Source organism: Stegodyphus dumicola, chromosome 6, assembly GCF_044657685.1.
Source record: "Stegodyphus dumicola isolate Sdum_Otavi_A_Nest chromosome 6, ASM4465768v1".
Classification (NCBI taxonomy): Eukaryota; Metazoa; Arthropoda; class Arachnida; order Araneae; family Eresidae; genus Stegodyphus; species Stegodyphus dumicola.
In genome coordinates, this window is record NC_140773.1 from 202,255,510 (window position 1) to 202,270,099 (window position 14,590).

The window sequence follows — 14,590 nt, forward strand, 5'->3', positions numbered from 1 at the left end:
ACTGTTTAAATGAAAACTATGTGGTTTAAAGTATGAATTTAAAAATTAAAACAGATTATTATTACATTAGTGATTACATGTTAAAATACTTATAGATAATAGTTAAAACTTTTGTTTAGACAAGGGGATCATAATTAAATTTGGCCTATTCAGAGTACAGTTGTAACTAAAAATGCAGTTTGATTCAAAAATTTGCAGATAGACAATTCAAAGGATGGACAGAAAAACTATTTTTAAAAAATTCTGCTAGAGGGCATATTAGAGCCAAAATGCTTGAAAAGACAGGCTGTGGGCTGTCTTTTCAAGCATTAAATAATATTTAAATAACTGTGGGCTGTTTTTAACATTTTCAAGCATTACTGCATTTAAAACTGCTAGTTTGACATTTTGAAGAATCATGAGATTACGAAGAATTATAATTGTGGCACTGCAAGTGAAGAAGGAAACAATCTGATTTGCATACTGGGTATAAAAAGGAGGAGATCGAATGAGTAGCATTTTTTTTAGTTACGATAGCTATTACCAGAGCATGCATGAATTGTGAAACTGTTTCAAGAAAAAAACCAGGGAAATGTTGTAACAGCTCTTCGTGAATTTCGATGTTGAAAGAAGTTGGGTTGGAGATCAGTGTCTCCACAAGGTGTGAGAGACATGCTATCTCGATTTGAAAAAAACTGGGTTCAGGGTTCGTACGCATTTCCCCACATGGAAATTAAGTACTTTTAAAGAAGACCATTAATGAAAAAATTAAGGACCTATCAGCAAAATGGAAGCTGAATAAACTTAATTAAAAATATTATCTATGCTTGAACTTCACTTTTGTAATACCATCCTAAGAATAAAACAGATCTAAGTACGATGCATTATTATTAACTTAATTACAAAACAAATTTGAGAAAAAATCAACTTTAAAAAATTTATCAAGTAGCATTAAATATTTTACACTTGAAATAGTAACTAATAATTCTACACATATTTGAAAGAAGATTAGCGATATTTTATTTATTTTACTACCATTTAGCTTTATGTTGATTTTTTTCTTTCATGTCTCATTTTGTCACGTACTTGCCCAGTCCAGAGATTTAGTAAATAGCATAGGTTTAAATGAGAAGTAAAATCATAACCAGCATAATTCGTAACAGAAGACTGACTGTTGCCACCACTGCTGCTTGCCTAGAGAAAGACCTTGCTGATCTAAGCAAACCTGAAAGCATAATGTAGGCACAGCTGGCAAGTTTTGAAAGTTAGCTGTGCTCTGTCTGTCTGATGCACTTCATGTTGTAGCTTCGTATAGAGCTCCTGGGGGTTGTAACCCAATTAATATATGTTAAGATTCCAATAAACCACTAAAGTACCAGAAGTTATAAGTTGTTTTGTATAAAGTCCCACTACACGCAAAGAATGTTTTACATTAATTTTTATATTTTTGTGCTGTATCTTGTGACCATGGTATATATAAATGAAGGGCAATATCTCACTTTAATATGCAAAGATAACTTTTAAGGGTGAGCTGTTAGTTACAAATAATTAAATTAGGCAGTTCGATACCCTCATTCATTATAGATTTACATGACCACTATTCATTTTTTCTTATATTTTTAAAAATATTTGTTAAAAAAGCACTATCAAAATCACAATCTAATAACATTTCACAGTTTAAAATATATATAATTTATGACATTGATTCTTAAACAATAGTAGGATAATTACACATTAAAAACTACAAAACATTTATATTTTGTAGCTGCAACATGCAACAGAAAATTTATGCATCTTTTTAATTTTTTAGGGCTTATTTAAATTTTCTAATAGTTATTTTTAATTTTAAAATCCTTTTCTTTAAATTTTTGTTTCCCACCTACAACACAAGAATGAGATTTCAGTATCACGTTTTATGTAAATGGAGTAAAACCAGTATTTAATGGGAAGTTCAGTCACTTTCGTAGAAAAGCTCAGAAGTTCTCAATAGAGTGTGTTCTGCCTTCGGGCCACGTCGTTGTTTTAAGCCTATCTTACGTACGACCATAGTCTTATGTGCCTGTTAGTTTTTGCCGGTGAGGTTTAATTACAGGCCAAACGGTTAACAATATCTGTACAGCTTCAGCTAAAGTTTGGCTAGTTAGAATTAGTTTAGTTTTTTATTTTCTATCTTAAATTAAAGCCCAAGCGGGGACTTTCCTTTAAGTCCGAGTAGGGCCATCTGTTATCATTTCTTTGAGTGAATAAAAGGATATTTTAACCATTCTTTGAAACTATATTTTATGGTTGTAAGAAGACCAATGAATAGCCGCTCAATTCCCTCAAGTTCTAGTAGCCAAGGACATGTAAATTAACCAGAACTTTTTAATTTGAAGCCCTCCCAAGCATTTTGGCTAATTTATATCAATTTGCTTTTCTTTAAGCATTTTTTCTAACAATTAGAAATTCATTTCAGTATGCAAAATAATGCGCCCCCTAGTTTCTGCGTGCTTTATCTCCTAACTTGTCATTCTCTCGGCAATGTACCTACGAGGTTTCACTTGATCTGATAAAAGTTAAATATTCCCAAACCCCTGTTAAATGTGAAGAAAATTATTACCATGTCTGAAATCACCTACAAAGTCAGATAAAGTTTTAAATAAACCTTTTATTACAAAGAAACTTAGAACATAAAGGCACGTTCTTAAGCTAACACAATCAACTACAGCTCGTGGTGATGTAATTAAACAGGAACAGTCAAATTCAAACTAAAAATGTGGCCTGATAGTCAAAGACTACACAATTTAATTTGAATCTATGCTGGCAGGAATTAATGCAGAGTGCAAGCAGAGGCCAGAAACACACTCTGTCTTACCATTCAAAAACTCCAGTTTAGAAACTATCTAACTGATTTATATTCTGGTGAGGAAATGGAAAGGGGAAGTTATAGTAAAGGCTGAAATTATAAACAAGTGGTTAATTTACATAATAATAACTGTACATATTATTGAAGAATAATTTTCTTTCTCTTTACGTATTCCCCCCCCCGCCTTCAATACGGTTCCTCTTCATTTTAGAAGTTTTGCATTTAATTAGAGATTTTTGTTATTCTAAAAAGCTAAATGCATTTTGAACATATAGAAAAAGCTGCTAATTTTATTTCAGCAGTAATATGAACATTCAGAATAAATATGAAATGATATATGGTAAGGGCCAATTCTGTGAAAGTAAAAGCCAAAATTTTCTTTTTTTAAAAAAAGAGGTAAAAAAAGTGTAAAATTAAAATTGATGCATATTTTGTGAACTCAGAGACAATTACATGGGAAAAACTCTTACCATGAAAAAATTAAAAAAAAAAAGACACTTTTAATTAAATGCATAGCTACTTTGGTTTTGCTAAGAACTGTTTTGTAAACTGTGTTTTATAGCATTTATTACCTTATTTATTTTTCATATTCAAAATATTGTACAATAAGTCGCCAAAATGGAAAGTTATGTCATTTTATGATATGACAGCGAAAAATAAAACTGCTTTATTTTAATGTTATTTTTTAAATAAAATTTCAATATATTACCATTACTTTAATTATTTTCAATGTTATAATGTTTAAAAAAATCACCGAAAAATTCCCAGATCTCCAAAATAAAAATTTTCTATAGAAACTGATCTTAAAAATCGCCAATATGTTGATAAATCGCCATATTTAGAACCGTTTGGTAAAAGAACTAACATCCCCAAAAGCAAAAAGCTGTTTAAGAGCTCTTCATTGAAATAATTTTGAAATGCTTATGTTTCACTTCTTGCCCAGAAATTCGAGTATCCAACCTTTATTTTAAGAACAAATTATAACTCGTGCACCCATTCAGAAGATAATTATATCTGTAGCTTGTTCGTATTTCAATGTAATGCCCTCTAGTGGAAATACATTGAAACTTTTTTTTTAAAAAAAGTGCATCCTTTGAATTTTCAATCTACAAATTTTCAAATCAATGCACATTTTAGTTACAGCTACAGAGTGCTCTGAATAGGCCGAGCTTAATTTCAATTACCTTGTATATCATTTATACAGTCCTCATCAGTTTTTTCAAGAATGTTTTACATTTTTAAGTTCTTTTCTTAAACCATAAATTGTTCCTCCTCATTACATTATGAATGTAAACATGCTCACTATTTTCAAATTTCAAAAGTGCATTCACTATTAAGTTTAGAAGTATGCTCACTATTTTCAAATTTCAAAAGTGCATTCACTATTAAGTTTAGAAGTATGCTCACTATTTTCCGTTTTATAAAATTGATTTATTTATTAGAACTAATGGAATAAAATACACTTAATTTTAGAAAAATAAAATACTCATAAAAATGCAGGAATTTTATCATTTGCTAATAGAACTGAGCTAACAGATCATATGAAAACACCTGGATGCAACAAAATTAAATATTTGTTTTGCAGTGCATGGAATGTAACAAGAAGTTAAGACATGTAGTCTCAGTTCCGTTCAAAGGGAAATTCGATAAACCATACAAAATATAATTATTCAATAATATACAAATAATGCACATACACAACAATGACAATCATGCTGTTTAAACTTGAAAATTTTGCAGTTCAGTAATTCCTTCATTTATTTTGGACTGCAGGATGTTATGATATTCAGTTTCTTCAGCCATAAACCTCTCAACTTCATTATCAATTTGGCTCAGAATATGATCCGAAAACTTCATATTACTGTTAAATATAAAAATAAATAAGATTTTGAAACTATATTATTTAAAAATGGTCATCCACATTTGATAGATATAAAATTTAATATAATCTAAATAATATAAACTAAAAAAAAATTCTAAATATAACAGGAAACTTGTCTAAAAATGACATGGCTAGTCTTAAACTGAGTTCTGTAGCCTTTCAAATACTCTGATTCAAAATTAAATATGAAATAAAAATTAATTCTAGATAGGTTTTTTAGAATTTCAATTTCTTTTAATAAATGATTAAAAAATACACTAATACAACATCAAATAGCCATCATAATGTTTCTCCCAATATCAGATGCTTTCACAATGATACTCTTTTCATTAAAGTAGAAAAATGTTCTTGCAATGCTATAAATGAAAGTCACAATATACTTATATCTATCAAATAAATTAGATTAAATTGAAGCTTCTCTTTTTAATGATAAAAAAAAAAAACTGAGTATAAAATTTTCAGTTTCACATTATCTTCAGTTAACACAATCACTGTAATTTATCTGATTACAGTGAACACAACGTTGATATTTCGGTGAATGCAACCAAAAATATAAAATTTTTATGTCTTAACTATAGTTATAGATATTTAAACCAACATTAAACCAATTTAGAATTCAGGCACATAATTTCATTCACTCCATTCCCCAGAAATCGCTGATGACTATTGAGGCCGGTGTTTGATGACTGTAAGAAATATGAAACCATTACAGTATTTTAAAATCTATACAGAAATCACAGAAAGTTGTGGATAAAGTGATATTCTCTCCTGGCCATATCACTAGAGTGACAAATAATGCACTGAAGGTGCCACTGAATTAGGGATAGACAGCATTATGAAAATCTTGTATCATTTCTGCACAGCGCTGCAAAATGCATGGATGCGACTACAACAAATGCAGCTGTAGAAACATATGCATATATATTTGGAAGTGTAGTCCTCTCTAAGCAACTATTTAGAGTAACATGTGAATAAAAGTCATAATGTTTTATGACTGAGAACAACAGCAACAATAATAACAACAAAAAGTGCTCAACACATGACCATTTATCCACACTATCAAGAGTGTGGAAAGAATACACAGACTATGAGAAAAGAAGAGTAATCAGGCAAACTGCAAAGGACAAGCAGCCTTGAATGATCATTATTTTTGAAGATTTAGCCATATCATACAATGACACAAAACCTTAACTCAGGTTATCACACAATTGAATGCAAGTTCCAGTCAGACAGTAAGCAGATAGATTGCACAGCACTGCCCATTACCATGCTAAACATCTTGCACAGACCAGAGAACAACATTATTAAACCACAGAGTATTGAAAGCAAGTAACATGAAGCAGTGAATCTTAATTCCAAATTCATCATGCTAATGGTAAACACCAGCCTCAATAGGGCAGGCTGCAGCTGTGCAAGTCTTGATGACTCAGTTATGGTCTGAATATTTTTTGGGGAAGGGGGAATGTTTGGAGTTTTGGTACTTGTACCAAGCATCCTCACTACATCTAAGGAAGTAAATCCTACACATCCCTTTATACTTTTTTATTACAGAGATGAAAATTGAGCATATCAGCAGGTCAATTGCTTTTCTTAACTGTTCAAGGAGCATTCCACTCAAAATTGCCTGCTGAAGTAATCACCTGTGGGGCCTGTGTTGAATTTGAACACTGTGTCTCTGAATCACCAGTGTTGAATTTGAACCCATTCTGAGTTGACCAGCTAAGAATCCTGTTAATTGAATCCTTGGCAACTTACCTGTAGATCATCAACATACAATTACCTAAGACAGAAGAGGAAGCTCTTTTAAAACTAAATTTATTTTAAGGCTGAATAGAGTTATGCTAAGGGCACTACCTTGAGGCGCACATTCTTCTTGACAGAACATGTCTGACAAGGTGGTACCAGACCTCATTTGGAATGTTCTAGACCTTAAAAAAAATTCTGTATAAGATTGGCATGTTACCATGCAGACCATTATCATAAATGTCTCACAGTATGCCAATCTCCAAGCTCTATTGTAGGCCTTCTACATATCGAAAGTAGACACCTTTGGACACATGTGGTTTCTTTTTACAAATGCTTTTCGTATTAATGTTTCCAAAATAAGAATGTTATCTAGAGTTGATCTTCCCTTGTGGAAACTGCTCTGACAGGAAGAAATAATATTATTTTTCTCTAGATAGTAGACAAGACGGTCATTCACCATTTTTTCAAACAGTTTGCAGATACAACTAGTAAGCACGATCGGGCAATAGTTCAAAGGGTTCCTTGGATCTTTCCTCAGTTTAGCAATAGGTATAATAATAGCCTTCCTCCATGTATTTGGGAAAATGGTCTCTTTCCAAATTCTGTTAAAGAGAAGCAGAAGGACACCCAATGACTTACAAGACCTATGGGTTATCATATCATAACTAATTGCGTCAGGGCCATGGCTAGATCTATGTGTCCTCAATAAAGTTCTTTTTAGCTCAAGTGTGGTAAAATCGCTGTTATAAGGCTCCGTGTTAGAAGAGTTAAACAGAATAGGATTTCTCTCAGACCGCAGCTTCACAAAACGAAATGTAGATAGATGATTGCTGCTATTAGAAATAGTGGCAAAACTCTTCCCTATCAAATTCGCAATTTCGTCTGTGATGCTGATCATTCAACCATCCTTCTCCAGAGTGGAGAGAGAGTAATTTCTATACATCCCAGTTGCCTTCCTTACTCTTTCTCATACTCGTTTGCTTGGCATAGATGCTGTTATAGAAGACACATAAGATATCCAGGAGCATCTCTGACTTTGCCATCGTACTTTCCATGCAATTGCTTTGGCTCTTTTATAGGCCAGGAGATTTACAAAAATGAAGCACTTATGAAATTTATCCCAAGCTTTCTTCTGTTGCCGTTAAGTCTCTTGGCACTGTTGGTTCCACCACGACTTGGGGTATTTTGGAAATCTTGTAGAAGAAATTGGAATAGAGACTTTAGCCACCTGTGTTATTACCTCTGTGACGATATCTACTGCACTGAAGGATGATTAACATTGACAAGTGGTATCGGTTGATCTGACTCCATAATTGAATGAAACAGCATTGATATAAAAACATATTTTATTATACACACAGGAATATGACTCGTACTGGGAGCATTGAGTAGCGATCCTTTCACTCCAACGGCGCGGGCCAAAAAGAGGCTGTGAGGTGAGACAGAAGTTGCGACGTAACAGAACAGGTGTTGTTGCACCTTTTGCCAATTGGCTACAGAGTATGCCCCCAGTGACAAAGTCACGATTACAAATTACAATAAATATTTACAATATATACAGAAAATGATGATGATGTTATAGTGCAATATAGAATATGAACTACACTAGAATAAAAATATACTGTACATGGTAGAGATACAGTAGAAACATATGCATAATACAAAACATTATGCATAACACTATTTAGTACAAGTTTCTACTCAAGGAATGTAGTCTGTAACTAAGTGCTTTGGAAATCAGACTTTACACCCACTTTTAGTGGTAGATGTTCGATTAAAACATCGTGGGGATGGAGTTGAAACTGAGGTAAAGATGAGGTATGAGTAACGTCCTCTGGCAAGAAGTAAGCAGGTTTTACGCAATTAATTTAAACTGTAATATGCTATTAATTGCATATTACCATTTACATCAATAATAAAATTTGCCATTTACATCAATAATAAAATTCTTATCATTTCTGTCAATGACTAAATGAGGTCCAGTATAAGGTGGTGTTAATGGAGGATTAACTTTATCAGATCTTAAAAATATATGAGAACAAGTTTTTAATGAGGAGCTAATGAAAATTTTGGGACTACCGTGTAGGGCAGAATACATACCGTATAGGGCAGTAGAAATAGGATTTAAAGATCTCATTATTTCAAGTAAACTGTTTACATATGCAGAATTTAAGGTCTGATTTATGGCATCACTTGTTACTAGGTCGGAAGGTAATCTTAACGTTGTGCCAGTTGAGCAGAAGTTGCTTTGACATCATCCTTATTAGCTGAGTGTATGCCTAAGAGGACAAATGGAAGTGTTTCAGTCCAGAGTGCTGTATTGCGAGCTTTAAAGGCTATTTTGAGATGCCGATGGAAGCATTCGATAATTCCATTTGACTGTGGGTGATATGCAGAGGTTCAAATCCTGTTGCACCCAAGTGTGCGAGTAAGTTTCTTAAAAAGTTTAGATTCAAAATTTTTACCCTGGTCAGATGTAATTGTAATTGGGCATTCAAATCTTGATATCCAACCATGTACTAAAGCACGAGCAGCTGTTTCCTCAGTCATGTCTGTTGTTGAAATAACTTTCGGCCATCTTGTGAACTGGTCTATGGTCATGCAAAACTGTTTTACGTCAGATGGAGGTAGAGGGCCTATAAAATCTACACGTATCTGTGCAAAACGAGCATCGGGTTCAGCAAATGCGCCGATAGGAGATTTGGTGTGTTTGGCGATTTTAGCTCATTGACACTGATCACAGCTCTGCACAAAAGATTTTTTTTTCTCATGCCCGGCCATACAAAACATTTAGCGATTAAATCCATGGAGGACAAGATACCTGGATGAGAGAAAAAAATGTAAAGTTTTGAAAACTGTTAATCTCATAGAGAGAAACAAAAGGACGGGGATGTTTTGTGACATATCACAATACAGATGAATATTCTCGAGACGAAAATAATGTTTCTCTAATTTTAGAGAGGATGTATTTGATGCTGAGAGTTGTTATTTGATTCATTTGATTGTGCAGCAGTGAATTTTTGAAAATCGATCACAGTAGATGAAATATCATCTATCTCAATTCAGAAAAGTTCATCGGTAGCAATATTATCAAAGCCTGTAGTATATTCAACATGAGTAGTAAACTGGGAGATAAAATCCAAATGTCGTAATTGGCAAGGACTGCATTTATCAGGATGTTGCTGGAATGCAAATTTAAATGGTTTCTGATCAATATAAATGATAAAATTTCTCCCTTCAAGCATGTGCCTGACTTTCTTCACTGAAGAATACATAGCATAGAGTTCACGGTTTACGACCGTGAACTCTATGCTATGTATTCTTCAGTGAAGAAATTCTAAGCGGACATTTAAGTGGACATTTTTAAGTGGACATTTCATTTTAAGTGGACTAATTCCTTTAAGATTTACTTAGTTTAGCTGAATAGAAAGCTATAGGTCCCCACTGTTGTTTAACAATTTGCATAAGTGAGCCGTCGATTGCTACATCAGATGCATTGACCCATAGACTTAATTGTGCACAGGGCATGGGATGCCGTAAGAGGGTTGTTTTAGCGATAGCTTCCTTAGACGCTTTGAAGGGAGTGTTGCTTCATTGTCCCATTGTAATTGCTCAGTAGAAGCTTTGGAACAAGGATGTCTCTTTTTATTTGTGTCGCCTTCAAGGAATTCAACTAAGGGTGTAGAAGGGGAAGCAGCTTTGGGAATACAACGTCTATAAAAATTAAATATACCTAAGACTCGGCGTAATTGTGTGAGAGTCTCGGGCTGAGGAAAATCTAGGATGCATTTTACATAATCAGGGAGGGGTTTAATTCCTTCACCTGATAACTTAAAATCCTAGGAAATCTATAGTAGATTGACCAAATTGGCATTTTTCTACATTTATACATAAACCATATTCCTGAAGTTTAGAAAATAGTAGGTTCGAATGTTATAAATGTTCTTGTTCATTGTTAGAAGCTACAAGTAAATCATTAATAAATGCATAAACAAAAGGCAAGTCTCTAGTGACGTCATCAATAATCCGTTAAAAGGTTAAGGAAGCATTACAAAGACTAAACAGCATTCTCAAACAAACCAAAAAGAGTACATATAGCTGTTTTATGTACTCTGCTCAAAAAAAAAAAAAAAAAAAAATGGGACAGTCCTATATCTCCCGATCTACTGGGGTGATTGACAAAATTCAAATTGCGTTCTTCATATCTCGAAAGCACGACTTAGGATATATATTAGATTTATATATAGCACTATTCTAACATAGGTATTTTGACACAAAATCGGACTTTTTCTGAAATAACATACCAATTTTTTTACATATTTCGATTCTACGACTCAAATTACGCCTAAATATGAAATTTTGTAAAATTTGGAGTGAAATTTACGGAGAAATTCACAAATTTATGTTGGCACTTTTTTGTCAGTTTGTGCCAAGAATAGTTCACTTGGCAAACTTCTTAATATATGGCAACCTAGTTTCCTTTACCGTGAGTGGAAAAAAAGTCACCATTATTCCTTTTTTCCAAATAATATTCTTTATATTATATTTTTAATTATAACTTATTATTTTAAGTAATTTTTTCTTTTTTGAATTTCATTTTAATTGTTTAAGTTGCATGGTTTTTTTTCGAATAACTATTTTAAAAATTTCTACTTACCTATTCGAACTGCGTAAATAAAGGTGCAGCATTTAATTTTTTCAAATAATTTTCTTTATATATATTTTTTGTCATAGTTATTATTTTAGGTAATTTTTAAATTCTTAATTTTTATTTTAATTGTTTGTGTTGCATTGTCTCTTCAGATAATTGTTTTAAAATTTTCTAATTATTCCTTCGAATTGAGCATTTTAAATATATTTATTAATATAAATTTTCCAGAATTTGATTTTATTTATTTGAATTGCGTTTCTTTCGGAGGAATACTTTATAACCCAGACTACGATGCGTTTGAAAACTGCATATATTAAAAGAGAAAATACAGTAAAGCACAGTTAACACGCCTTTCAATGTTCCGTTCAGAAAAGATATATATAAATAAGAGAGACATTTAACTTAGGATTGCGACATTTTAACTTAGGATGACTTGCATACACTGCTTTAAACAGTTTTATCATTGTGCCCATTGCTTTACACAATTTTATCCTATATTTGGCTTCTTAAATGTTATTCATATTTTAGTCAAATATTTTATTTTTTAAATCGTAAAAATCAAATTTCATAAGATTAAAAAGTTTTAAATTTAAAAAAAAAATACAAATACTAAATTTTACCGTAAAATGTATTTTTGTTCTCTTTTTCTTCAGGCATTCTACTTTATTCTTGCTCTTTTTCTTCATTCTACTTTATTCTTGCTCTTTTTCTTTAGGCATTCCGCAAGTATATTAAAAAGTATCCAAATTTTCGAAATATCTTGATATTTCTGACAATCATTTTAAATTAAGTTATCGCCTTCCATTTCATAAAGGCCCACAAACGGCCGAGCGGTAAAGTCGCTGAACACTGATAGTTCACTCCGGGGTTCGAATCCTGGTAAACAGGCTGGTTGCATGGGCGTTTTTGTGGATTTTCTCATGTGTACCGTGTATGCCAGCTGATTTCCCTTAAAAAGTTCTTCACAAAGGCATCCTTCCTTTTAAGCAGATAGCCCTGCTTTGACGTAACTTAATAATTCAATTCAATCCATTTCATCAATATTTGATCAGAGTCTTTATCAGTCTTTAGAGGCTAAACATTTTGAAGGTATGAGATGAAAGGAAAAACTGGTTTCATCAAGAGGTTTTTGGTTTATTTAATTATGACAAAGCACACTAGGGCTATCTGCCTATGGGGAGGGATGCCTTCGTGGAGGACTTTCTAAGGGGAACTGGCTGGCATACACGTTGCACATGGGGAAAACCACGAAAATGCTCAAGCAGCCAGCCCGTTCGCGGGATTCAGACCTCGGACAGAACTTACCAGCGTTCAGTGACTTTATCGCTCGGCCGCTGTTTCACCAGGAGGAAAAAAAAAACTTCTTTAGGTGACATCCACATACATCACTGGATAAACTCCTGAATCTTCAGATATTGTCTTTTCTGTTAACCACAAGCTCAATTAATGGTATTTGCTGGTGTACACGTCCAAGTGTTTTTTCTTTGAACACCTAAATTCATTGAAGTATCCTGAAAGTATCTTCAAAAGCGTCCAACTTTTTGAAACATCTTGGTATGTCTGACAGCCAAATTTCCCTGCAAATTTTTGCTTATTTTTCTCCCTAATTTTCTTCTTTCCTTCTACAGTTAAGTGCACACACAAGAAAATTAAGATTTTGCGATTGCTAGACTTCCATAAATTTTGCTTTCTTGTCAATTTTTTAAAATATCAATTACATGAATTGCATTTCAGCTGAAGACAGCTTTTCTAGTCATTTTAACTATAAATAAAAAAAAGCGAAGTCCAAAGGATAAATATTTTAATTAAAAGATTTTTGCTAAATGACAAAGAAATAAAACAGTCCAGCAGGGTTAATTCTGTACCACCGAGTGACCCGATTCTTATATCGGCTGAAACAATCTAAATCATATTAAAGATCATGTTTTTTTATACAATCTATAACGCGAGAGAAAAATTAGCTTCTTAAAACTTTCTTTCTAAGAGGATTAATATAAAAGATTATATTTATATATATATTTTTAAAGCTGGGACTTGAACCAAACTGTAAAATTTTTAAAGTTTAATTTACATGGTGGTTATAATTAAAGTTCCAATTTGAAATGGTCATAAAAGGAAAACTACCGTACCAAATGTTATCAAACTTGGGAATCGTGTAAAGGAGGTTATGAGAATTTATTTTCAGCAAGGAAAAAATAGTTAAAAAAACTCATCACCAGGGGGAAAATGATGCTGTATACAAGATTCTTAAATGAAATAAGACACGAAAACATCTGCTTAAAATGTGTTTAATATTTTCCGAAACGTGTTACAAAGCATGTTCAATGTAGCGTCTAGCATTTTCCGAAAGCATGTTAAATCCTGTTACTGTATTCTCAACAGCAGCTCTTAGCATATCGGGAGGAATGTTACGGACATGTCAGTGTTTAACATTTTTCATTTCTGCCAAATTGTTTAGATTATCACCATAAACAGTACTTTTGAGAAAACCCCATAGCTAAAAGTCACAGAGGTTGAGGTCTAGTGGGAAGAGGGGAAGTGTTGGCGTATAAGACGTTCATTCGTGAAATGTTTCCTAAGTAACTGTGCGACACACGTGAGGTGGGGCCTGGCCCTGCATAAAAATCGTAGTATCTAAAATGCCATGTTACTGCAGTTCCATGCACTTCATGTACCACAAAACATTTTAACATTGACTCTAAGTGAGCTGCAATCACAGTGGTCCAGCTGTCGCCTGCTCTTCAGAGAAAAAGTGTTCAGTTATAAAACTAACTGTCATTCGACACTAAACAGTGTGGAATGACTGCTATGCAATCGAATGCAGTAGGAGAATGCAATTGAACTAGATAGATAACATGAGGGATTTCTTTGGCCCAAATCGATTAAAAGCGTTTTGAATCAGTATCTTCATGTTTTAGTGCCGAATTCAGGATTCAAAAATTACAAATTAGCGATCTGTAAGAAAACGATTTCCAGATTGTACGCACTTGTGCGAGTGATTTGCGATCTCACATTTTCTAATCGCTAATTCGTGGTTTTCACGGACGAATTTCTCACTTACACAGATGGCGCACTCGACTTTTATTGAATTCAACGCTTTTAAATGGTAATTTGCCTACTTCAAAGTTTCTTAAGGGTATGCAACATGTTAAACCCGTGTAACAAAAGGTTAAGTTAGATTCCGACCCATATTTCGTTTAAAAATATTGCATACAGCGCCATTTTCCCCCTGGTGGTGAGGTTTGGAACTTCCCTTTTTTCACGGAAAATAAATTCCTATGATCTCTTTTACACGATTACCAGGTTTGATAACATTTGATCCAGTAGTTTTTGTTTTATGACCGTTTCAATGTGGAACTTTAATTATAAAAACCCTGTATATTATTAAATTTTAATTGAAGCTATGCATTATATGTATACCATGCGTAAGATTTCCGCTTTTATAGAAAAAATAAAGAATCGAAGCAAATATACTTAGGATAATGGA

The 14,590-nt window shown here is 33.0% G+C and overlaps 1 protein-coding gene across 3 annotated transcripts in view; it reads right to left on the bottom strand.

The window, feature by feature from the left end:
• Nucleotides 1-4,233: 4,233 nt before the first annotated feature.
• Nucleotides 4,234-14,590, bottom strand: part of LOC118185036 (uncharacterized) — a 32,660-nt gene continuing 22,303 nt past the window's right edge. For all 3 annotated transcript variants that reach the window (XM_085819356.1, XM_085819355.1, XM_085819357.1), the window contains one exon: nucleotides 4,234-4,685. In XM_085819356.1, coding sequence (XP_085675482.1) covers nucleotides 4,544-4,685 — 142 coding nt within the window. In that variant the 3' untranslated portion in view covers nucleotides 4,234-4,543. The remainder of the gene's footprint in view (nucleotides 4,686-14,590) is intronic.